Here is a 23,639-nt window from a genome sequence, read left to right on the forward strand (position 1 = left end):
CATTACTATCACAAAACCAGATGTCTTCATTTTTTTTGTCATAGCCGCAGACTGATCCCTCATGCAAGTGCGCTTCTGTAGCTCAATACCACCCCCTGGTGGGACTCGCTTTAGTGGTTGGCACACTGACATCCAAACAACTAAAATCCCAGCGTTTTATCATCTCTCCTCACATGGACCGAGACAATTTGAAACATTACAATAATTCTACATCAAAAAGAATTTGTGTTTGAGGTTACTGACACCAAAGACTGACAGATGCCTGTTTAATTTTAAACCCTGCAAAAAAAAACATAAAGAACAGCTCAGAAACAGCTGGACCATTTTTTTTTTAAATTAAAAAATGTTGTCTTTCTCAATTCAAGCAGCCAGTTTAAAAAAGAAAAGAAAAAGAAAAACCTAGAAAGACTCTTTTCTGCACCCTAAAGCTCTATATAAATCAGCAAATATATATAAAAAACAAGAACATATGATTTGAATTATCTACCAATGTATTCTGTTCAATAAAAAAGTTAGATAATTATCAATAAATCAATTAAAGTAACAATAGCAAAAACGTATGAATACACACAAACTATAACATGTAAATAATCAGGCGTTTAATTCTAAGATCATTGTTGAAAATATATATTTTAACATATACACATTTCATCTGTATCAAAAACACTGAGATTGTAAATAAGTAACTGGCTCCAGCCAGCTTCAAATACCATTATCAGTGAATAGGCGCCAGGAAAACCGGTCCGTTTAAAAATCATGGATCACATCTTTATTTTCATGCAGGCGTTGTTTAATTACTCACCCAAAAAATCCATGGGCCTGTCTGAATGAGCTCAAATCTCTTATGCATATGGGTTGCAATAAAATATTCCACTAAGAAGGAAAATAATTAAGTCTAGTGCATTTCATTTCAAGTTAGCAAGCCGTGTGAAGTCAGCTGAGGAGGGGAGGGAAGTCTTCGTTTTGTCCTATCTGTAAAGTAGTGTAATGGGCAGGCAGGCTGCTGGAAATCCTACTCTCCATCCTCCCTGCTTCCTCCGGTGTGATGGCATTTCAAGTGCGATAGGGCATTGCGAGCGGAGTAGGCATCACAACGCTTTGATGCCCGTGTTTCGGACCAAATATAGGCCAAGTAGTATTAATTGGCATTTGGAAAACGGAGGCTAATATTCGCTCGTTTAAAAACAATACATCACTTCTGGCTCATAAACACTATCCGCTGAAAGCCGAAGAAATTTCTCGCGCTTCAAGAGGTGGGGGACTAAACGACCCTCTCCAAGAGGAGAAAGAAAGAAAGAGAGATAAAAAACAAGACTTACAGGCTACATTTTAAATCAGACATGTCTTAATAATTAGCCTATTGTAATGCCGTCAAAACAAGCTGCAAAAAGCGGCTTGAAAACAGAGCCGTATTGACATATAAACTAACACAACCAAGCCGCTTTTAAAGCTGGGTAATAAGGGAAGAAGTTGGTCGATGCCAATGACATGTTGTCATTAACTTAGCCTTGTTGTTAACAACTTGAATTGCTCGTCATTTGACAAGGAACCCGAGCACAATAAACGGTAAACACGGCACTTTTGCCACGCTATTCGTCCCAGTGGCGTGCTTTTAAATGTGGGCTACGATGGGAATAGTAGCTTGGCTAGAATGCAAGCTAATATTAGCTGGCTAGGTGATGTCTCCACGTTTTAGCAGCCTATTCGGAGGAAAATAGCGGAGCCGCTTTCTACCGAAAATTTCTCCGCTCGGCTTCACGCGTGTGTCATTTCCGCACGGAGTTGCAGCTCTTCCAAAACCCACACCGCGGTCATACTAGTAAATTAATCCCATTATATTTCTCTTACCTTCCGGCTTGTTTTCGGCAGCCATTTCCCCTTCACGCGCAACATCCTCCTCCTCCTCACGACCGTGGGTACCACGCGCGTGCACGGCGAGGACAGCACGAGGAGGGACCGGAGGAGCAAGCGGCGAGTCGGTCCGACCGAGGCGAACTTATCATTGGCTGTGAGGCGGTGACTGACAGAGAGGCTCCGGGATGAAAAACAACACATCTCACCTCACCTTGGCACCACCAGCCGTATTTTGTTAGGGTTTTTTTAAAATATAAATATTTTTATTTAATATATTTTTACAGCTCAGAGGCAATGCTGGTCTTTAAAAGACAGTATTATAAAAAGGGAAAGAAAACTTTAATGTCTGGCAGGTTGCTTTCATAATTTTCCTTCTTTATTTATTTATTTTTTTAGAAACTGATTAGACTGTGAATATTAAATGCTTCCCTTTTGAGCCACCCCACCCAAGTTGTTTTACACTGTCATTTCCGAGTGACGCAAAACCAGTTATTAGAAGAAATTAAGTGTCTAATGTTCTTCATTAATTGTTTTTTAATCAAAGTCTGCTTATCTAATCTGATACTGGAGACACGAGCTGGTTCGTACAACTAATAACTGGAGGTTCAGCCTCAGAAAAGAAAAAAGAGAGAGAATTTTCCATAATCATCCATCATGGAGCACTTTGTTTTAAGTTTCATTTTCCCGTATTTAAGACACCGAGTTTGAGTTGAAGACAAATATGCAGCCCTGTAAAGAAACAAATGATAAAGCATTTGAGACATATTGGACAGTTCTCTGCGCAGACTGTCAATCATGTGTCCGTTTACATTGGGGAGCCTGCAGACTACTTTTTCCCCTGTAGGCCTGTCTAAATGATTTCACCACAATACTGAAAACCGCATTGATTTCCAGGAGATGTGGATACCACCTCTTGTTTCACCATGAGGGAGGCTGCCGGCGGTGGAGTCCATGTAAACAGCTGTTTCTGGTCCAGAGTTAACTTTTAACTCTACCCGCTACATGCCACGGAGGATTTTCTTGTAACTGCTATCATTATGGCGCAATCACACATACTTGACAATATACGTTAAATGGCTAGAGGCAATCTAATTACAGATCACTGTGCTTAATCGCTTCAACTGCGGCACTCCACTCAAGGACAGCCTTTAACAGGCTGCTGGCCGTCAGCGTTGAAATGCAGTGTATAGTTTGAGGTGGTGCTGAAAGAACAGCTCCTCTGCTGCCTGCTGCTGCGCCTCGTGCAGTCAACGGCTTGTTGTTATTGCGAGGAGAGTAATTAATGAAAGACCTAATGTGATTTTCTTCACCCCCTGCCTTAATTGCTTCTATAGCTGAATGTGATGCAGGCGATATCCCTTTAGAATTAAGGCATACACGTTCCCTCTAAAATGAGCAATATTCATTTTCTCTCACATAAAAAAGAACATTCGGTGTATATACATAATATTTCTCCCCTGCACGTTATTTAGCCATTATATAGTATCATTTGCAAAACTGAAATAAAATAAATCAGGTTGAATGAACACTAAAGTAACTTTAAAGTAAATTCGCGGATGGCTGCAGTGCAAAAACAACAACAACAAAACAAAAGCAAAAAAAAAGCCGGGTTACTTCATAATTCTTTCCTACGCATTATTCCTCATAAGCACATCAACTGCAATTAATGAATTCAAACTTAAATATGCACAGGACCGCGTCGCAATGTGTCAGCATTTAGGAAACGGCCGCGGAGTTGTCGCTCATCCCAACACCAGGGGGCGACAGAGCGCGAAGAGGAGACTTGGAGCGACATAAGTGGCACAAAGAAGAGATGACCGGGTGTGAACATGGCGTCTCCCTTAGACGATGATGAGCTCGCCAGTGATGATTATTATTCCCTGCTAAATGTCAGAAGAGAGGTACAATATGCAGCTGGGATCTGAATGATTGCGTGTGCGGATTCAGCATCGGTCGTCCTATAAACTTTATACTGCTGTTATTAAAGCGTTGCTCCCAAACATAGATGAAACATTAGCTAGGCAGCTAACTAGTGACCCTCGACATTGGTTAACTCTTCGGTTGTTTCAGTGAGCACAGAAGGGTCGTGGGTGACAGCTTTGGCAGCGTAATATGTTGCTTGTGCAGGACAGAGAATCGGTGTGTTTATGTGGCAATCTAAGAGCTGATGTTTCCGGACTGGCAATTGTTTTATTTTCAATTTCACATGTATGTCATGTACTTTGGAGAGTGCTAAGTAGCTAATGTAACTTCGGAGCTGCAGCATGCAACACGCAGTGCTGATTATAGTATAGATGGACTTTTTAAGTCTGCAGGAATCGGACGTTTTTGGTCGTGATTATTTACTTGTTGCAGCAAAAACTATCGTGTTTATCTGAAAATTCGTTATGCAAAAGAAAACCATTTGCTGGCAGGCTAAAGTGTATAAGTATACTGAACTATAAATGTTATTATAATTTCCACATTCTTAAGCAAGGAAGGTAAAAACTGATTCCGAATCGGTTATAAAAATATCACTCCGAGTGATTTTAAAACATAAAATATGCTGGGGTAATGGTAGGCTAGATTACATTTTTAAAAACAATTTTTAATCCGCGTTATGTTATGTTGTAACTATGCTGTGCTCTCTTTTTTTCCCTTCAGGCTACGCAGGAGGAGCTGAAGGCGGCATACAGACGATTATGCATGCTCTATCACCCAGACAAACACCGGGATCCTGAACTAAAGAGACAAGCAGAGCACCTTTTTAACCTTGTACACGAAGCTTATGAAGGTAAGAAGAGTATTGATCCCATTTCCTTTTGATTCCTTTCTCAACCCTGTGTTGAACTGCTGATGCTCTTGAGTATGTTTTGACGTAGAGAAAGCATACTGATGGTTTATATTTTGAATCTCTTTCTAGTGCTCAGTGACCCTCAGGCACGTGCCATCTATGATATCTATGGCAAGCGAGGACTTGATGTTGAAGGATGGGAGGTGAGTCTCTCAGTGACTTGTGACTTGTTTAGACGTCTTCAGTGCCTATGACATATCCTATGTTGAGTGGCTGAGGTCGCTGCCAGCATTTATTGTTCTGTGTGATCCATTGATTGATTGAGTGCCTTGTGGTCATATTTTACATCCAGTGCCAGCAACGATAGACTTTTTTCTCCCTTGGGTCCACAATGTCTGGTGTCTTCAAACATATTTATCCCTCAAGTTTTGTACAATCAGTTAAAATAGTTTCTGCAGTCTCATTCCAGGAAATTGCTGACATTTGAGATTCCTAATAATCTGATACTGTGATTATTATTCCTTATATTGAGGCAATGATTGTTATCCTCTCACTTATAAATAAATAAATTGCAGTGAAAAAGTAGCTAGAAATGAATAGAAAGAATCAATGATAATCACTAGTTATGGGCTGTGTTGACGTGGCATGTAATTACGGGGAGGGAGGTGCATGTCAGGTTATGATGGTCTTTACATCGTAGGGTTTCAGAGGGGTTTGCGGTTACAATGTACCTACACGGTTGATTTCCCACTGAAGCATACATCACATCCATAATTAGAAAGAATGGTCGTTGTGTTGAACTATTGTTTGCTATTAAGTAATATACACTGACACACCTATAACTTCCTTTTCACGTGCGAAAAACTTCAATACCAGCTCTGTAGCGTTCTGAATTTCGACAATACCGATTACAAGAGTCAACTTATTCATTCTTAAAATACTGTATATTGAATTCATGATAAATATGACATGCATTGCTAGTCAAAACCAAGCGTAGAGTAAATTTTGTAATTAAATTTTCAGAACTCTGTGGTGTTGTGGTTTGTCTGTGTCTTTCATAGAAAAGATGCATGGTCCAAAACACAAACTCAGTCTTCAGGGGTTCACAAGCTAGTGTAATTCCAGTGCCAGTCTTATCTGTTCCAAATCAAATATGTGGATCCGTCTGCAGTGGTAACCCCATGGGAAATAAGGGAGCAGTCAAAAGTACCTTGTAACTTCTGACCATATTCATTGCAAGTTGGCAAAACAATATTGAGAAATTCAAAAAGAAAAAGCCTCCTGTCTTTGTTAGTGTTCAAATATCTCTTAGCTGGATATCGACATCTTGAGAAAGCTGATGGAAACATCAAGAGGCACGCATTAAAAAATAACATCCTTAAAAAATGTAGCGTTGGTGCCTTTGTGTGAAACTGTTCTACCTTTGCCTTCATCTAATAATGCTGGACTGTACAAAGTATGATGCAGAAAGAACAAATATTTACAGAGGAAGAATATATGGGAGAGTGATTTATATATTTATTTTTATTTATTTATGTTTCCAAGTGTAAACCTGTATCTGCAACCAGTCAGTTCTGCTCGGTTTACATTCAAATAACATATCTTCTGCCTGCAGGTGGTGGAAAGGAAAAGAACCCCTGCAGAGATTCGAGAAGAGTATGAGCGTCTTCAGAAAGAGCGAGAGGAGAGAAGACTTCAGCAAAGGACCAACCCAAAGGTATGTTTGAGGGAAGATAAGAAACCTCGCATTGAAGTGAATAAAACCCAGGAATGGTGTGCATTTTTTATGAATTTTCAATAAACACTGTATCGATTCGTGATAATTTCACAGGGAACGATTAGTGTGGGTATTGACGCCACAGACCTTTTTGACCGGTATGAAGAGGACTATGAAGATATGGTTGGAGGTGGAGTCCCACATGTGGAAATCAACAAAATGCACATATCACAATCTATAGAGGTAACTGGTTGCCCCAGGATTCTTGCTCTTCTATATATTGGATTAAGAGATGCCAATGAGTCTGTGATGGCTTTTGGGAAAGATGTTTGACTTGATGCTAATAACAGGACTCACAGTTTTATGTATTCTACTGCAGGCTCCTCTCACTACAAAAGACACAGCCATTCTGTCTGGGTCCTTGTCAACCCACAATGGAAACGGAGGCGGCTCTATTAACCTGGCTTTGAGAAGAGTCACATCAGCTAAGGGGTGGGGAGAGGTATGCTGTGTTTTCAGTGGGCATTGCACACTCCCTAGTACTGTAAATTGCTGGGATTTGTCACAAAACAGGCGTGTGTGGGTTTTTAATAACACGCTATGACATTTTAAGATGTGAGACGTTTTTGCTGTCTGTGTTTAAACAGGTAGAGTTGGGAGCCGGAGACACTCACGGACCTTTCCTCGGAACGAAGATATTCCGCAACTTGACGCCTCGATTGTATGCTTAGAAGTGCTAGAGAAAAACAAGTCAATCCTCGATATTTTTGCAACAACGTGAACAATTTCACCGATTTCTTTATTTTGCGTGTTTTCTCAGCTTTGTGACTGCTCAGTGCGGGCTCCAGTTTTCATCTCGAGGCGTGCGTCCTGGGTTCACCACGGTGCTGGCCCGTCACCTAGACAAGAACACTATGGGGTACCTGCAGTGGCGCTGGGGGATCCAGTCTTCTATGAACACCAGCATAGTGAGGGACACTAAGAGCAGCCATTTCACCTTCGCAATGCAGGTCAGGAGCCAGGAGTGATATTTAACTGAAAATCACAGCCGTTTATCACAGTATCACCAAGATTAACGCTCACATTTTATCTCTGCAGCTTGGCATTCCTCACACTTTTATGATGATGAGCTACCAGTACAAGTTTCAGGATGAAGACCAGACGAAGATTAAGGGCTCAGTAAAGTATGTTGTTAACGAGCAATATGTGTTCATAATGGAACCCCTGTTGTAGGTCATATTAACGTTGCTTTTCTGGTGTAAAACTCTAGAGTGATTAATGTTTCTATTAAATGAAGTTTGGGTGGGATAATTGTTGTGCAGGGAACTGGCCTGTTAAAGTAAATGATGGGTAGAGTGGTTGTAACTTTGCGCGTTTGGTGCAGATCAGGGTTTTTTGGGACTGTGGTAGAATACGGTGCCGAGAGGAAGATCAGTCGACACAGTGTCCTGGGGGCCACAGTCAGCGTGGGAGTGCCCCAAGGTGTCTCCCTCAAGATTAAGTAAGTGTAACTCGTTGTTCCAATTTCCCATTCATTGGAGTTTCCCAAGTTTCCCTCAATTTCTTGTTGCCATTTCTCCTTTTTTTCACAAATTGGGAGTGTGTATCTGCACATGTTAACACAGGATTCAATACAATATGATGTTAGGTGTTCCTGGGGTATGATTTAAAAGCAAGTGTATGTACAGCTTACATTTTATTTTTAGACACAGACAGACTTAAGGAGAGCATATCACATAAATTAATCATCTGAGAAACAGCGCACAGCTCACTCTCCCACTTGACCTGGAGTTCTGCAGTGTTTTCACTTTGCTGTGTTTTCAACCTCAGGCATATGACTATAGATAGAAATATTAAAACCAACTCTGTATCCACAGACTTAACAGAGCCAGCCAGACGTATTTCTTCCCTATTCACCTGACTGACCAACTCCTGCCTAGTGCTGTATTTTACGCCACAGTGGGACCACTGGTATTCTACCTCGCCATGCAGCAGCTTATTATTCGGCCATATGTGCGGGCCCAGAAGGAACAGTAAGAAACTTTCTTTACCTTAGTTGTTTCACGCAAGCGGTGTTATTGGAAGTAGCGCCACATGTATTATTATGGGCAGATTTTATGAGCTCATTTTATTTCTCCATTTATCTTTGAACTCAACAGAGATTTGGAGAAGCAAAGGGAGAGCTCGGCCTCTGATATAGCCAAAAAGAAACAGGAGGCAGAAGCTGCTGTGAGTATTTTACAAGCTGCGGTGCCAATCCTGCGTTGTTGTCAACGTTAGATAAGGGATGCAGGTGTTGTGTCTGTCAAGCAGTATTATTCTTGCCAGTAGAGAGAGATGGGATTAGATAAAATGCAGAGCATTAGTCAAATTCATTAGTTTAATCCACACAATGTAAAACCTCATTATTTGTGTCTCTTTTCATATCTAAAGGTCTTGCTCATGCAGGAGTCAGTGCGCAGGATTATTGAAGCTGAGGAGGCTCGGATGGGTAAGATTAGTAATATTTGAAGAAAGCGGTATCCTGAAAATAATGTTATTTTTAGCCGATTGTTAAGAAAAAATATAATTATTTTGGATTCAGAGCTGTTTTTTACATTTTGAGCGAAATCTATTGATGTCGGCTTGAGTTTTGCTCAGTACAAAGTGTAAATTCTCACATATTGCAGCGTTTGGCTACATCAAAAGAAAAAAATCCTTTATTAGCAAAAGAAAAAAAATCTCTGTTTTCACTTGTTGATAATTCCTACCACACACTTAAAAAAACATAGAAAACACTGTAATCATCTTCTTCAGAGGTTCACTAAAACCGACTTTCCTTTGAGTATCAGGTAACTTGCATTGTTCACACCAATTTCTTTTTAAATTAAGCTAAAACAGTTAATAAAGAACTATAGTTTTTAGTGGATTTTTGTGACCCTGCTACTTTCTTTTTCGCTGGTGATAATTAGTCTTCTTTGTTAGTTTGTCTTTGATAAGCAGAGGAACAAAAAGCTTTGAGCAGACAGCACAATTTTCACCTTTGGGAGTTTGACGAGCGATAATTGCCTTATGACACCTGTCACAGTTGAGATTGTTTGATTTTTAGTATCATCGGCGGTCCTTTAGACTTCAGGCCTATAAAGTAACAGTTAATAACAGTGTGTGTGTGCGTGTAGTGACAGGCATGCAGCTGCTCTTTTCTATTTAATTGACCGCACTCATAAATGGTTACAGTGTTGTTTATGCAGCCTGTGATTAAAATGAATTATGGTGTTTTTATGTCTTTTTATTGCGCACTTGCAAAATTACTTTTACAAATGACTAAAAAAAAGTTCACTGGTCTCTTCACAGACTCTTTAGCTGCAACTGCTGGCACATAACGTTCAAACTGTGAAAATAGAGATTTGTGTTTAATAGTCAACCTTGGTTTTCTGAACTCTTAATACTAAACGGGTGTTTTATTGATGTTTTATTGCAGAAGAAAGGTTTTAATGTTGATGCTGCTTACTTAAACAGGTCTCATTATCCTCAACGCTTGGTACGGCAAGTTCGTCACAGACAACAGCAGAAAACACGAGAGGGCAAAGGTCATTGATGTGACCGTGCCACTGCAGTGTCTGGTGAAAGACTCAAAACTCATCCTCACTGAGGCTACCAAGGTAATAAGTCAAGACTTTCAAACTCAAAATGTAACACTTGAAAAGTCAGTTTTACAAGTATAGTGTTTATTCCAATAATTTTTTAAGAATTAAGTGTTTTCCTGCAGAAAAATAGAGTAGCCTCACAAGTTGACATCCACGGCTCGCTACGTTAGTCTCTTGGCAGTGCTGCATGACTTTGTGTTCCCTTTCCAGTCAGGACTCCCTGGCTTCTACGACCCCTGTGTGGGGGAGGAGAAGAGCCTGAAGGTGCTCTATCAATTCCGCGGGGTCATGCATCAAGTCCTGTCAGGAGACACGGAGTCACTCAGGATACCAAAGCAATGTAAGTCCTTTGGACAGTATGCTTATGCACTCACTGGCCACTTTTTTAGGTACACCTCTTCAGTCATTTTTAAATGCAAATTATCTTAACAGTCAGTCACATATCAGGAATTCATCCCATTCGGACATGTAGACACGGTCACGATGACCTGCTGAGGAGAATGGGAGGGAGAAAGGTGGCATATTTATTTGTGCCAAATTGACTGAACTGAGTGTTTCCGAAACTGCTGATCCATTGGGATTTTCCCACACAGCCATCTCTGGTGTTTAAAAAAAAGATAAGTGAGAGTGAGTTCTCTAGGTGAAAATGGCATGTTGACGTGAATAGTCAGGCTGATTCAAGCTGATAGGAAGGCAGTGGCAACTTAAATTGAGCACTGCTTACAAGCAAGGTATGGAGAAGAGCATCTCTGAATGCACAGCTCTTTGAAACTTGAAGCAGCAGCAAAAGACCACACTGGGTGTCACTCCTATCCACTAAGAACAGGGAACTGAGGCTGCAATTCAGACCAGCCCAAAATTGGACAAAGGAAGACTGGAAAACCTTTGCCTGGTCTAAAGAGTTTTAGGATGTTTTCAAACCTATAGTTTGTTTACTCTGGTCCAAATCTGTTGCTGAGTTTATAAACTTGTAGGTATTTCCTGTAATATGTAAATGTAATGCCATCAGTATGCACCAAAATCTTTGAGCAGCGTTTCCAGACTTTATTGAATCTATGCAACAAAGAATCGAGGCAGCTCAGAAGGCAAAATAGGGTCCAGCCCAGTACTGGCAAGATGTACCAAACGAAGTGGCCGGAAGTGAGTACAGTACCAGCATTTCCACAATTTCTATAGAGTTAACATACTTGCAGATTCATACTTTTGTTTTCTGTCTTACTCGTCCTAGTTTTAGATGTTTTAGACTGCAGGGTAAATTTACATCAAATCTAAAAGTCTTTTTGATATGTTAAACATGAGATTTTTATTTGTTTGTTTATTTGTTTTTTATTTATTTGAAAATGTCTGTTAAGATATACCGTGCTAGGCTATCTGCCATCTCGGCGTGCCCGATCTGACTTTGTGGATGTTATTTCTACTTTACAGCTCACAGGATTGATGCAGACACATAGGAGCACTCTCCCGCTGACCAAAAAGACTCACCTCTTGACTGTTTAACAGAAGATGGATAAAACTCTGTTTTAGATACGACATGGATTCAAGTCTCTGTTACGCAGAAATTGTGAATTTACTTTTTTGTGTTTATATTCATTTAAATATGCAGAGAGGAATAAAATCATCACAGACTGGATTAATCTGTGTCTATGGACTGGGTCGCGGCCTGCTTAGAATTCTGATGTGACACCAAAATCAATGGCTACCATCTTAATTCCCCGGTGTCCTCGGCTCTTTGGTATCCATTTATTTTTGGTATTGGGTGTAATTTATAACAGAGTTCTCTGTACTGTATTGTACAAAAACTGCAGTGCCTGTGTGACTGAAGACATGAATGCACCTATGTTTAAATGCCATATGATTAAAATCTATCTCTCATGTTGTTGAACTATTATTGCCTGGGATGAAATTTACTGGAAACCACGTCAGTTGACTAATTGAAATCTAGGCGTCTGTTTCACTTCAGTTTCCCTTTACTTAAGACTCTTTCGGCAGAGGACCGAGCATTTTAATGGACTGGACTGGTTGTCGAAGACGTGAGGAGCACTATGGATGAAAGCAGCAGCTCCGACCCGGACCAAAGTCCGCCTAAGAAGTCTTCAGCAGCTGCAACAGCGTCAGCCTCATCTTTCAATGCAGATGTAAGAGTCCCTAAAAGTTACTTGGAAATATAGAACCGATCAGGTTAACAGAAACAAAAACCGCGTTAATTGCATTTTTAGTCACCTTATCCTCCTCGCGCAAAATTGACCGCAGTCGCAAAATCTCCAATACACCGGAAATCGATCATGGCAGTTTATCCACAAATACACAAAATCTGACATCAACCTGCCTCGTTTGGATATTAAATTCCTGTAGGAAAGTAAAACTTCTCATCAAACCGCAATGAAGGCGAAAAGACGATCCTCATAAGGAGGGACAGACAAAACATAGCAATGTAGTAGATGCAGAAGAACTACGATCGTGCATAATTGTAACATTTTTATTTTTCTTTGTTTCAGAACTTACATCTTAGAATATTTCTGCTGTTTCGCACATTTTGATACAAAAAGTCCATATTTGTCCACAAGTAATAACATTTTTCCCTCATCAGTTATTTATGTCAAACCGAAGGGGCTGCCTCATGCCGAAGCTTGCTTCTTAAAAAAGTTAGGTCGAAATTTCGAATGATCTTAAAATTTGTTATTTTTCATTTACAGAAAACAAACTCTTTTTTTTTTCTGTAGTGATGTAAACGCATTGTTATAGTGACCCACTACTGAGGTTAGAGTGAAGAATAAAAATATGCACCTTAATTACTTCTATTGTGTTTTCACCAGCACTTACTTTTAGGCCCCAGTCACAGTCAGCTGCTGGCTGGACGAGTAATGCAACCACGCCTAGTGGTTTTACATTCAGTTGAATGTAAATGCCAAACATTTTGCCCAAGACACCACTCTTTAAAAAGGAAAATATGCACTTAATAAAAACAAAAACAACTTCTTAGTTGGAAATAAATGCTTTTCCTGTATTTTGGCTGGGAAAGTAATGCCTCAAACCCCCCAATGACCCCAGAAAGTTTGTTTCTAACTAAATATAAACATTGCTAGGATAATATTTTATACAGGCGAACATTGGTACAATTATGATATATCTCACCCCCACTTTGCTGGGTGGAGTAATAGATATAGTGCACCAAGATTCGTATGATTCATGTTTTTAAGGAGTCTAAAATGTGTCAGACTGTTGTCGCTTCGACTTCTCTTTGCAATATCAGATTTCAGTTCTGATAGCAGTCACACCCAACGTGGTTTGTAAATAGTAGTAATCTGCACTACTGTAGTCTTTTTGTGTTGTAATTCCGTATTATTAGGCTGTTCAAAAAGCTCCATGAAAGACCTCCATTGAATCCAAAATTGTACAACAGCAATACTTACTGGGACCAGGCCTCATTATAATATATCATCCCAGTGGAGGTCTTTCTATTCTAGGTTTGCTTTTGGTTCCTAGTTTCCAAAAGCAAATTGTGAGTCAGAGCATTCAGCTATCAAGCTTCTCTCCCTTGTAAGCAGCTCCCAGTTTCGATTTGATTTACAGACATCTCCTCAAATTAGGTTTAAAAATGTCCTTTTTAATAAAACCCAGTTAGGGCAGAATCCAGTGACCTTGAAACATTCTTAGTTGTTTTGTTATAAACTCTGGCTGCTGGGAACGGCACATGATGCACTTAACATTTCAGTCCTTATGCATTTACTAGTGTACATCACTGACTTCTTTCTAACAGTTTATATTTTGTCCTTGTCTCCGTGTGCTCTCTTTATCTTTCTGTTTTTGTTCTCTTTTTTTAAGGTCCTGGAGGAGATCTTCCTAAATGTCCCTGCCTGTCAGGTGGTTTGTGTTTGTCAATTAGTATGCCATCAGTGGAAGGAAGTGATTGACAGCGAATCTTTGTGGAGAAAAAGGTGCAGAAGAGAAGGGTATCCCATCTGTAGTTTTTCAAAAAAAACAGGACTGGAAGTTGTTTTATTTCTTGTCCAAACAGAAAAGAAATCTCCTCAAGAATCCAAATGGAGAAGGTAAGTAACCATAAAATGAACTTTACTTAACATAGTAGTATGATTCATTTTCACATAAATCCAAAACATTTAAAACACCATTACTATTACTATTATTTATTTATTTGTTTATTTTCTAGAAGGACTGAATGGCTGGGCGATCTTGAGAAATGGTGGCGATCAGTGGGTTGCTTAGGAGACCACATCCAGATGAAGCAGTCAAAACAAATGTTGCAACCTCTTTTGAGTGAGTATTTAACCCTAACGGATATACAAATGTAACTGATCCTCTAAACCCATAGACGTAGAGATGAAAATGAAAATTTCATCTCTGCGTGATTTTATGCAATGCAGACATGTGAAATGTTGGATAATAACCCAGAATGTTGAATCTGTTCAGCTGGACGTTGCGCTTTTCAGTGGGAGAGAAGTCACTTGAATGAGTGATTTCTCTCCCAGTGAAGTGAAATCCTGGAATTTCCTTACCTGGATATTTGAGCATGCATCAAGACTTGTATAATACAACATTTTAATTATTATTAATTGTTATTATTTTTTTATCATTCATTATTTACTTTTCTAGCATTAAAAATTATATTTAAAAAATATTCCAAGTTGTTTGAAAGCTGGAAAAAGAAATACCTTAAAACTTTCTTACAGTATATATGAAATAAGCTGCGTAAATTATTTGATAGAAACGATTTGATGAATAGTGTCTATTTGCTGTTCGAAATTGTTCATTTAAAAAAGGGGGAAAATCCCCGGATGACCCATAGCGGAAGTCTCCGTCAAGAAGGCTTAGAAGAGTGTTAGCTAGGTATGTTTTCCGGAGTATCCCCGGTGTTTTACGGTATTAACATAATCAGTCTGTGTTCTTCAGTTACTGCGTGCTAGAGAGTGCAATCACAGTGGGAGTGACTGTTGTGGACGAACTACCTTTGTAGCATTTTAGAGCATAACCCCGCCTATGAAGGGCGACTCGAATGTCTCGAGGTAAATACCACCGCAACTGACAGGAAGGGCAACGTAACATGAGAGTACAAACCATGTATTCCCGTAAGTGATTACTTTGACTGTAGAAATTAAACGAGTCACTTGTCGTTGGTTAAATTTAGTCTTGTAACATTATGACTTCTAATCTATAAAACAGTTGGACCTTATCTCTAGCTGCACTTCCGCGTTGTCGGCTACAAGTGGGTCAGCACCAACGACGTTAGAAAAGACTTGTTTTTAGAGAAGACAGCGAGGGGGGTATAGTAACATCAGGCTACTTTACAGCCCTTGGTTCGTCGCAGGGCATGAAGAGGAAAACGAAAGTCATGGGTGCAAGTCACAGCTATGGTACTGCGAGTTCAAAGTCTGGCACAAGCTACGTTGTAGCACAGCAGGCAACCTCGGCTCAAGAGGTGAGTGCCTTACTGGACTTTTAAACACAAGGTAACTGCTGAATGAGCGTTGTCTATGCATGTGCTGTTTGTTGTCCATCAGCCAGCAACGGAAAAGAGCAAAGTGATAAAGTTCAGTTCAGGTTTATATAGTGTCAGTTTACAACAAATAGTTGCCTCATTGCGCTTTATATTGTCAGGTAAAGACGCAGCAGTATTGGAGAAGGAAACAAGGGTACTCAACAGACCAATCACAGGGTTTTGGGGTTGCCCCCTAGAGACGTGAACGCCAGGTTACAGAGTTTCAAATGGGTTTGCAATTCCTTTTCTATAATTCCTGCTGAACCATAAATCTGCATTAAGGAGAAAGAATGCAAAATATAATGAAATATTGGTGAAACTGGCCCATCCAGTGAGTCAGATGGGATCCTTTGATGTCTTTTATTTTATCTTTTATATTCCCTGAACAATCGCAGGTTTTAAGCTAAAATGGTTTTGGAATCTTGTGGGTAAAGAGGTGCAAAGGTTTTGCGTCTATTGGCACAAATGTAAAACTTTTGCAGAGAGGATTATGCATCACACTGATGTGATCATCATCACATAATGACTGACTCAGAAACATCTTCAGATTTGGAGAATGGAAAAAGTCACTTGGATGAGTGATGAAATGATTGTTCCCAATAAAAAAACAATACATCCAGATGAAGAGAATTAACTAGGATGTTGTTAGCTGGATGGTTGAACTTGCATCATAACAAATAAAGGGAGATTTGTGTCACTTAAACAAGCAACATGGCCAACTTGACATTTTTTACCATCTGGGGAACCTTTTCTGATGCTTAAGTCATCAGTAGCTGCCTGTCATCAGAAGAAAAAGAAAACAATCATAGCACAACAGAACATTTCTTTTTTTTTTTTTTTTTTTATAATTCCAGTCTAGCAACAATCCTTATGTAGAAAGAAAAATACATTCAGAGGCAGGGTTTTGTCTGCAAGACATACACATCTTTGGTTTCTAGGTTTTGTGATTAAAACAGTTTAAATAGTTACTATTTCAGTGCAATACAAAGGAACCTCATTTAGAAGGAATCCAAATGTGCTTTATAGCCACCCTGTGAATGAAAGTTCATGAATGAAGTGCTTGAAAAGTTAATTTTTTAAAAGCTTTTGTTTTGTTCTTTTTCTTTTTTTTGTGTTGTCTGTGGAAATCAATAATATTGTAAAATGCTGATGTAGTTCAAATGGTGAGATTATGTAAACAGCTGGGACTATTGATCCAGGTGCAGTGATGGAAAACTAAACAAATTTTTCAAAGCGCCACCTTATCAATGCTTTTTTTGTTTTTGTTTTTGTTTAGTTCTTCCCTGTTCCTCTGGAGATCCTGGAGGAAATCTTCCTATGTGTTCCGGCCGACCAGGTGGTTCATGTTTGTCGGTTGGTGTGCTCACAGTGGAAAGAAGTGGCTGACAGTGAATCTTTATGGAGAGTAAGATGTAGAAGAGAAGGATACAACCTCTGTGATTCTTCCAAAACACCTGAAGACTGGAGGTTATTTTACTTCTTATGCAAGAAAAGAAGAAATCTCCTCAAGAATACAAGAGGAGAAGGTCAGAATCCTTGAAGCTCAACAACTGATTTGAAAAACATTTTTTGTTTAAAATAAGATGCAAACCTTTTCTGTGTTTCTTTCTTTCCTAGAAAACATGGCAGGTTGGACAATAAAGAATGGTGGTGATGGGTGGAACCTAGAGGACGTTATGGTGCCACATCCAAATGAAGTAGTCAAGAAAAACTTTGTGACCTCTTATGGGTGAGTATTTACCAGTGGTCCTCCAAAAAATAAATGACCATTATTTTTATATGCTTAGTTCAAATGATGTACAGTGTTCCCTCGTTTATCGCAGTTTATACGCTCTAAAGATAATCTGCGATGGGTGAAATCTACAAAGTAGTGAACTGTATATTTTACAATTGTTATAGATGTTTTAAGGCTGTAAAACACCTCACTACACACTTTATACACTTTTCTCAGACAGGCATCAACATTTTCACACGTTTCTCTCTCGTTTAAACACTCTCAAAGTTCAAACCTTCGTAGAAAAATAAGTCCAGTATTGTAGAATAAAACCAAAACCCTGTTTTCAGGGCCAGAACATGAGAATAGAGCAGCTGCGAGAGAATGCAACATTAATGAATCAATGGTACGGAAGTAGAGGAAGCAAGAAGAATGAGTTGAGTAAAGTTTGACTTATCTGACTGTTTGGTTTCAATTAATGCATTTTATAATCCTTTGACGTCGACACTGTTGTGTTTTGTGTTTGTTGTCTTCTGCTAGCAAAGATTTATGTAAATTTGACAAGCTGAACGCATTCTGTACTGTATAGGAGACATGCCACGAGATTGATTGATTGAAAATGGTCTACAGCCAGTAAAAAAAAAAAGAAAAGAAGAAGGATAAAAAGAAAAAAAACATGTAAAATTGCACCAAAAAAACTCTGCGAAACAGCGAGGCTGCGAAAAGTGAACTGCGATATAGCGAGGGACCACTGTACTAGTATTAAATGTTAAACTGTTTTAAAATCATGTCTGTTTTTGCAGAATGTGCACAAAGGAGCAGCTAATTGATTTGGAGAAGGAAGGCTACAGCACAGCCTTTATGGATAACCTCCAACCACACATCAAAATATCTGATTGGTGAGATGAATACACATGACATACTAACAGTTTGTTAGTTAGTTCCTTAGTTAGTTGCAAAAAGCATTTAATTACACTTTTTAAAAGCATTTAAAATGTACATTAGGGTTGTTAAAATCATACTTTGATATTAATCAATACAAAAAATATTCATTTGCAACAGCATTGATACCAACAGAGCCATCTGGGCCTTCTCTAGCTGACACACAACTTTAAACAGGACCAATGCAGACAGTCAGGCACATAGCTCCTCCTCTCGCTGATAGATGAAATGGTAAATCCTCATAACACTGAACAAAACTTTTCAAGAATTTCGAGAGGTTAGTAAAGCTCCCGTTATTATAAATGCATACGTTAACACTAACCATTTCTCTATTAGCAATTAACTGATAGCTATATTTGCCATCTGTTATTATTAACCTAGCTGCTAGCGGACTGTAGTTAGATTAAAGATGAAAAATGACTGCAGGCTGAATGTGTCGCGGATGGAAAATTGAGATGTGACAGTGCGGATTACGGACACATGGAGAACCGGGCAGGTTGCTGTCTGTGCAGAGGAGCGGGGAAACTGTAGTTGAACTGATCACAGAGTGTGGAGAACTAATCTGAGCAAAAAGAGTGAAACCTGGAGCAGAGCAGCCGAATCATACAAGTGTGGGCTTGAAGAGCAGCACTGAGGATGTAAAGAACTGCAGACAGAAGCGGAGCTGTGTGAACATTGAATGAGAGAGAGACTGCAGGCAGATGTGGACAAGATAATAAGCACTTCTACTTTTGCAATAGTAGAAAAGTTCATTTTTAAATTTTCAATATAGGTTTTCTATACAATAATTAAATTATTTAGATGTTAAGTATTGTCATGTTTGTTGTGGCCTTTGGTTTATTAATACATTCTTAAATATTTCTCGATCTGTAATGAAATTATCTAAATCGTTTGTAAAACAAATAATATCTCTAAACTTGCTTTGCTAAATTACATTTTTTGGGACATGACTTCTTTGCAAATAGTTCTGTTGTTGTGGCATGGGGTCAGAATTTTCCTGTTGATATAGAGAATGGTGTTGAGATAAAGTTTGAAAACCCTACTTTGTGCAAAAAATTTGCACTTAACAAAAACCTTTAGGTCATGCCCAAAATAAAAGGTTTTTTTAGTTTTTGAAACCGTGGAACTAAACAAAACTTACTGATGACATATAGGAATATATCCCTTTTAAGGCTTGAATAATAAGAGAGAAAAACGTAGCTTGATATGATTGGTGATCCCTAATCTTTGCACAAATACATCCTCGTTACAGGTATGCACCACGATGGGATTGTGGATGTGAATATTCAATCTTTGTGCAGTTGCTGGATGCAAAGCAGAAGGTTATCCAGTCCTATGCTCCTGATACTGTTTTCTTTGATCAGTGGAATGATCAGGAGTGGAATCGGGTATGTACAAAGTGAAATTTAATAAAGTTTAGTAACAGTGCAGAACCCACCAGCATATTTGGTTTACTGATATTTATTTTTCAGATGATCCATGTATTCCGGGACTATGGACCAGGAGTGAGATACATTCATTTTAGGCATGGTGGCAAGGACACACAGTTCTGGGCTGGATGGTATGGAATACGTGTCACAGACAGCAGCGTTGAAATATGTCCAGCAGTGAACACGTAGCTTGTTGGAATTTGTCCAGTTCTTCCATCCTGCATTTGCCTGCAATTGCACATTATCTTCTTACATCTCACTGACCATCTATTCATGTTTCCAGAGCTATAATCTCTGTATGTGCACAAGTTTTCCAGTGAAAAGCTATTTTCTTTAATGTTTCACACAGAACACCTTAAATAACACCTTAAACTTGCTTTCTGTGATTGTCATTGTGATGTCAATACTGAAGATTACAGAGTATTGTTTAATTTGACAGGCTAAGTACTATTTCATGTACAAATACATCTAAAAGTTTACCCAAATTCAAAATAAAATGATCACTACCTTGTAGCTGGATTTCAGATTTTCATGAGCCCATCCATCCATTCTCTTCCACTTCCTCTCTACTTTTCAGGTTTGGTTCCTCTCAACTTTTCATGAGCCAATATTTATCAACATTAAAACAAAAAATGTTTGGAAAATTTTACTTTGTGTAATGATTTGTAAGATGCATTTGTATAATTTGATTAAATTAAACATTTTGTGTTCTCCTGTAATTTTTTTTATTTTATTTTATCTGGAAAATTTCGGGTATTTGTGAGAACAGCTACTGCTTCAGACATAAGAACCCCTCCAGTTTCATTGAACAAATAATATGCAAGTATGATTTATATTTGCATTCTGTTGTTGATGTAGGATGAATGAGTATTCAGTGATTTATTGTGCACCTTGACTTGTTTGTCCGGAAGCCAGCATGTGACTTAATCCATATTTGCCTTACACATACTTGCCTTTACTTTCCATTTTGTAGTATGTGAGAACTGGATATAATTATGTAAGCTTAAATGTTAACACATGCTTAAGAGGGAAACTTGAAAGCCATATACTATATAGCACTATGTGAAATTTGAAAACAAAAATTAAAGTGTATTGTTGTGCTTTACGGTTACTTTGTTCTTATATTTTTTATTTCCTGGTCTTGACACCATATAGAGACCAAGTGTCCTGCTTTATTAATGTGTGTGTGTACATTATGTAGCATGAAAACCATTTTTTCCCTCACAGAATGTGCATAAAGTCACAGCTGATTGACTTGGAGAAGGAAGGTTACAGTCCATCTGTTATGGATCATGCCCAACCAGATATCAAAATATCTGATTGGTGAGAATAAACATGGGGTCTTTAACAGACTGCTTATTAATAACTAATCGTATTAAAGAAAAGTAGATGTAAGCAAAATGATTGACTGTGGAGAACATTTGAATACAGTCCGCGAGGAATGTTTCCAGTCCCTTGTTGAATTTATGCCATGAAAAATTGAGGCATTTCTGAGTGGCCAGTGAGTGTAACTGTTCACAAGTAAGGCCATGTTCCATATAAAATGGGAAATGTCATTGGATAAAAATGAAAAGCACATGAAAATAACACTAATGTAAAAAAAAAAAATTACAAAAAAAATCTATTTCTCAACCTAAGTACTATGTAATTATCAGTTTTTGTGTCATTAGAGGTTTTTGAGGTTTAAATATTAAACATATGGCTCACCAGGCACAGTTTGTACTCATAAAGTTCAGTCTAAGATGAAATGATTATTGATACATGTTTGTGTATCCAATCCAATGATTTTTTTTCATTGGATTGTGTTATTGATTTAGGATTCTTTCACGTTTCGACTGTGGCGGCAGTTATGATATCCGGGTAGAGTTGCTAGATCAAAAGAAGCAGCTTATTGAGATCTTTTCACTTGAGACTATTTACTGTGGCACAGGACGTGAAGAATGGAAACAGGTATGACAACAAAACGCTTGCATGAAAACCCAAGGACAACTTTTGTCTGACTGATTATTTGTTTTTCAGATTACCCATGTGTTTCATAAATATGGACCAGGAGTAGGATACATTCGATTTACACGTAGAGGGAGGGATTTAAGGTGGTGGAAAGGACATTTTGGAATTCACATTACTGGCAGCTCTGAGTTATTTCCAACACTGGACACATAGACTACAAATGTAGTCGGTGGGATTCATTTAACATGTGCTTACTAACTTTCTCTGAAATTATACTAATCATGTTTAACTTATTTAACCTGCTTTTAATTTAGATGTTTTTGCATCTTAAACCAACAAAATGGATAAAACCGTTTTTTGACTGTTTTATATTGACAGTTAGCATCATATTTTGACAGTTTGCCTACAATTGCGCATTATCTTCTTACATCTTACTTATCATCCATTCATGTTTCTGGAGCTATGACTAATATATGTGCACAAGGTTTGGATTAGGAAGTTTTGTATATGTATATCATCCTGAGACGTTATGGTGCAATGAGAAGCATGACTTAATGTAGATCTGAAAAGCTATTACCTGTATACCCTGGTTTGAGAAAGTGTTTGCCCCTTCCTGATTGAGCATGAACCACCTTTTTAAGGTTATGCCACAATCGGATTGAAATCAATACTTTTACTAGGCCCCTCCAAAGTGTTCATTTTGTTGTTGTTTTAAGCCATTCTGAGGTGAACTTGCTGGTGTATTTTGGATCGTTGTCCTGCTGCAGAACCCAAGTGTGCTTTAGGTTGAGGTCATGAATGGATGGCAGGAGATTCTGTTTCAGGATGTTTTGGGAAATAGATGTTTTGGTAAATTCATTGTTCCATTTACCACACAAAGCCTTCCAGGTCCTGAGGCAGCTAAACAGCCCCAGACCATTAAACTACCACCACTGTATTTTCTTGTTGTTTTTCCGTTGTGATTTCTTGTTGTTTCTTTATGGAAATGCTGTATTACCTTTATGCCAGATGTAATGGGACACCTGAAATTTTCAGGCATTTATAAAAACATCTACTAATTCAGACACAAGCACCTGAGTTTTACTGAACCAGGAGCCAGTTACTTCCACCGAGTGATTGGTTTGCTTTAGACTGTCTACACAGTTATTGGGGACAAAACCTGTCCTTTTGGCTATATGAGGTTTCTGTCAAATAATGTGCAAATATGATTTCTATACGATATGTTTGTATTCCGTTACAGATATGAGATGACTGAGTATCCAGTGATTTAACCCTTTCACGTATAGTGGTCGCTGCAGCTATTCAAAGGCTGTTTTCTTGTATTTGTGTCAGTGTTGTTTCTATACTTGCACATAAACCACTACATTGGACACTGATGTGTCACTCCATACCCTGCCACCCACTGGCTGTTTAATGTTGCTATACCTGTATGACATGTTTCGTTGTAATTATTGTTATTTCACACATGAATTATGACAACCTCAATCAGGATTTTTTTCTTAAGTATTTTATTCATCTTTTCATGCCTAAAGATGAATAAAAATACTTGTGAAAAAATGATGATTGAGGTTGTCATAATTCATGTGTGAAAGGGTTCATGTGTACCTTGACTTACTTGTCTGGCAGTGTGACTTTGTTTACATTATTGCTACAGCCCTAAACCAAACCTATGCATTTGCCTTAAAGATACCTGCCTTTTGTTCTTTCCATTTTGTAGTGTGAGAACTGGAAATGATAATGTGAGCTTAAATGTTAACACATTAAACCATATACTGTATTCATGAAAGTGTATTGTTGTGCTTTACAGTTACTTTGTACCATGTCTTTTATTCCCCCACCAGTGCACATGCATAAATCTAAACAGGCTTGTAGAAAACATTTGAAACATTCTTCATGTAATGTAGCCACAGTGACTACAAACTCCACAATGGGGGATCTCTAACATCACCATATTTTTGTGCTGAGGTTGGTTAAATACCAAAGAGCTATTGCAATTCCTGAAAAAAAAAAATACAGCTTTGCTCTCAGGCTTTTTGAACGTTGTGTCTGACCTTTCCTTCATATACTTTAAAACTTGGGTGAGAACATATTTGTAGTTGCATGAAGGCGTCAGTGGCTGATCTCATTATTTGAGGCAAT

At 38.6% G+C, this 23,639-nt stretch overlaps 4 protein-coding genes across 13 annotated transcripts in view; 3 read left to right on the top strand and 1 right to left on the bottom strand.

The window, feature by feature from the left end:
• camta1a (calmodulin binding transcription activator 1a) overlaps positions 1-2,018 on the bottom strand; it is a 278,847-nt gene extending 276,829 nt beyond the window's left edge. The window contains 2 exon segments of the mRNA XM_082517771.1: positions 1,849-1,967; positions 1,969-2,018. Of these exon segments, the coding sequence (XP_082373897.1) occupies positions 1,849-1,967; positions 1,969-2,003 (154 nt within the window). The 5' untranslated portion in view covers positions 2,004-2,018.
• A 1,609-nt stretch (positions 2,019-3,627) lies between these two features.
• Positions 3,628-11,842, top strand: dnajc11a (DnaJ (Hsp40) homolog, subfamily C, member 11a). 2 transcript variants are annotated; one of them, XM_082518457.1, is made up of 16 exons: positions 3,628-3,755; positions 4,498-4,627; positions 4,757-4,830; positions 6,243-6,344; positions 6,459-6,587; positions 6,724-6,846; positions 6,992-7,065; positions 7,165-7,354; positions 7,443-7,528; positions 7,729-7,845; positions 8,222-8,377; positions 8,504-8,573; positions 8,778-8,835; positions 9,843-9,985; positions 10,181-10,310; positions 11,396-11,842. In XM_082518457.1, the coding sequence occupies exons 1-16, from the start codon at positions 3,684-3,686 to the stop codon at positions 11,419-11,421; spliced, it is 1,680 nt and encodes a 559-aa protein (XP_082374583.1). In that variant the 5' UTR covers positions 3,628-3,683; the 3' UTR covers positions 11,422-11,842. The 2 variants fall into 2 exon arrangements, with proteins under 2 accessions (XP_082374583.1, XP_082374582.1); XM_082518456.1 differs by lacking the exon at positions 11,396-11,842 and adding an exon at positions 11,003-11,373.
• A 97-nt stretch (positions 11,843-11,939) lies between these two features.
• On the top strand, positions 11,940-14,242 carry LOC309696931 (F-box only protein 6-like). 2 transcript variants are annotated; one of them, XM_082518466.1, is made up of 4 exons: positions 11,940-12,105; positions 13,793-13,905; positions 13,986-14,019; positions 14,139-14,242. In XM_082518466.1, the coding sequence occupies exons 1-4, from the start codon at positions 12,013-12,015 to the stop codon at positions 14,145-14,147; spliced, it is 249 nt and encodes an 82-aa protein (XP_082374592.1). In that variant the 5' UTR covers positions 11,940-12,012; the 3' UTR covers positions 14,148-14,242. The 2 variants fall into 2 exon arrangements, with proteins under 2 accessions (XP_082374592.1, XP_082374593.1); XM_082518467.1 differs by having other exon boundaries at positions 14,142-14,217.
• On the top strand, positions 14,166-20,661 carry LOC309696929 (F-box only protein 6-like). 8 transcript variants are annotated; one of them, XM_082518464.1, is made up of 7 exons: positions 14,166-14,245; positions 15,294-15,404; positions 16,741-16,990; positions 17,082-17,193; positions 17,982-18,077; positions 19,373-19,508; positions 19,593-20,661. In XM_082518464.1, the coding sequence occupies exons 2-7, from the start codon at positions 15,297-15,299 to the stop codon at positions 19,737-19,739; spliced, it is 849 nt and encodes a 282-aa protein (XP_082374590.1). In that variant the 5' UTR covers positions 14,166-14,245; positions 15,294-15,296; the 3' UTR covers positions 19,740-20,661. The 8 variants fall into 8 exon arrangements, with proteins under 8 accessions (XP_082374590.1, XP_082374584.1, XP_082374585.1 ...); XM_082518458.1 differs by lacking the exon at positions 14,166-14,245 and adding an exon at positions 14,530-15,054 and having other exon boundaries at positions 15,277-15,404; XM_082518459.1 differs by lacking the exon at positions 14,166-14,245 and adding an exon at positions 14,531-14,991 and having other exon boundaries at positions 15,277-15,404.
• Positions 20,662-23,639: the final 2,978 nt, after the last annotated feature.

The sequence above is a fragment of the Aulonocara stuartgranti genome (assembly GCF_965226115.1).
Source record: "Aulonocara stuartgranti genome assembly, chromosome: 20".
NCBI classification, from domain to species: Eukaryota; Metazoa; Chordata; class Actinopteri; order Cichliformes; family Cichlidae; genus Aulonocara; species Aulonocara stuartgranti.

Coding starts and splice junctions, on each gene's coding strand:
- dnajc11a (XM_082518456.1), top strand. CDS start 3,684: ATGGCGTCTCCCTTAGACGATGATGAGCTCGCCAGTGATGATTATTAT. Junction 7,846..8,221: donor GGTGTCTCCCTCAAGATTAA/GTAAGTGTAACT, acceptor CTGTATCCACAG/ACTTAACAGAGCCAGCCAGA. Junction 8,836..9,842: donor AGCTGAGGAGGCTCGGATGG/GTAAGATTAGTA, acceptor TTACTTAAACAG/GTCTCATTATCCTCAACGCT.
- LOC309696931 (XM_082518466.1), top strand. CDS start 12,013: ATGGATGAAAGCAGCAGCTCCGACCCGGACCAAAGTCCGCCTAAGAAG. Junction 12,106..13,792: donor CCTCATCTTTCAATGCAGAT/GTAAGAGTCCCT, acceptor TCTTTTTTTAAG/GTCCTGGAGGAGATCTTCCT. Junction 13,906..13,985: donor GAATCTTTGTGGAGAAAAAG/GTGCAGAAGAGA, acceptor TTGTCCAAACAG/AAAAGAAATCTCCTCAAGAA.
- LOC309696929 (XM_082518458.1), top strand. CDS start 15,030: ATGAGAGTACAAACCATGTATTCCC. Junction 15,055..15,276: donor AGTACAAACCATGTATTCCC/GTAAGTGATTAC, acceptor GCTACTTTACAG/CCCTTGGTTCGTCGCAGGGC. Junction 17,194..17,981: donor AACTTTGTGACCTCTTATGG/GTGAGTATTTAC, acceptor CTGTTTTTGCAG/AATGTGCACAAAGGAGCAGC.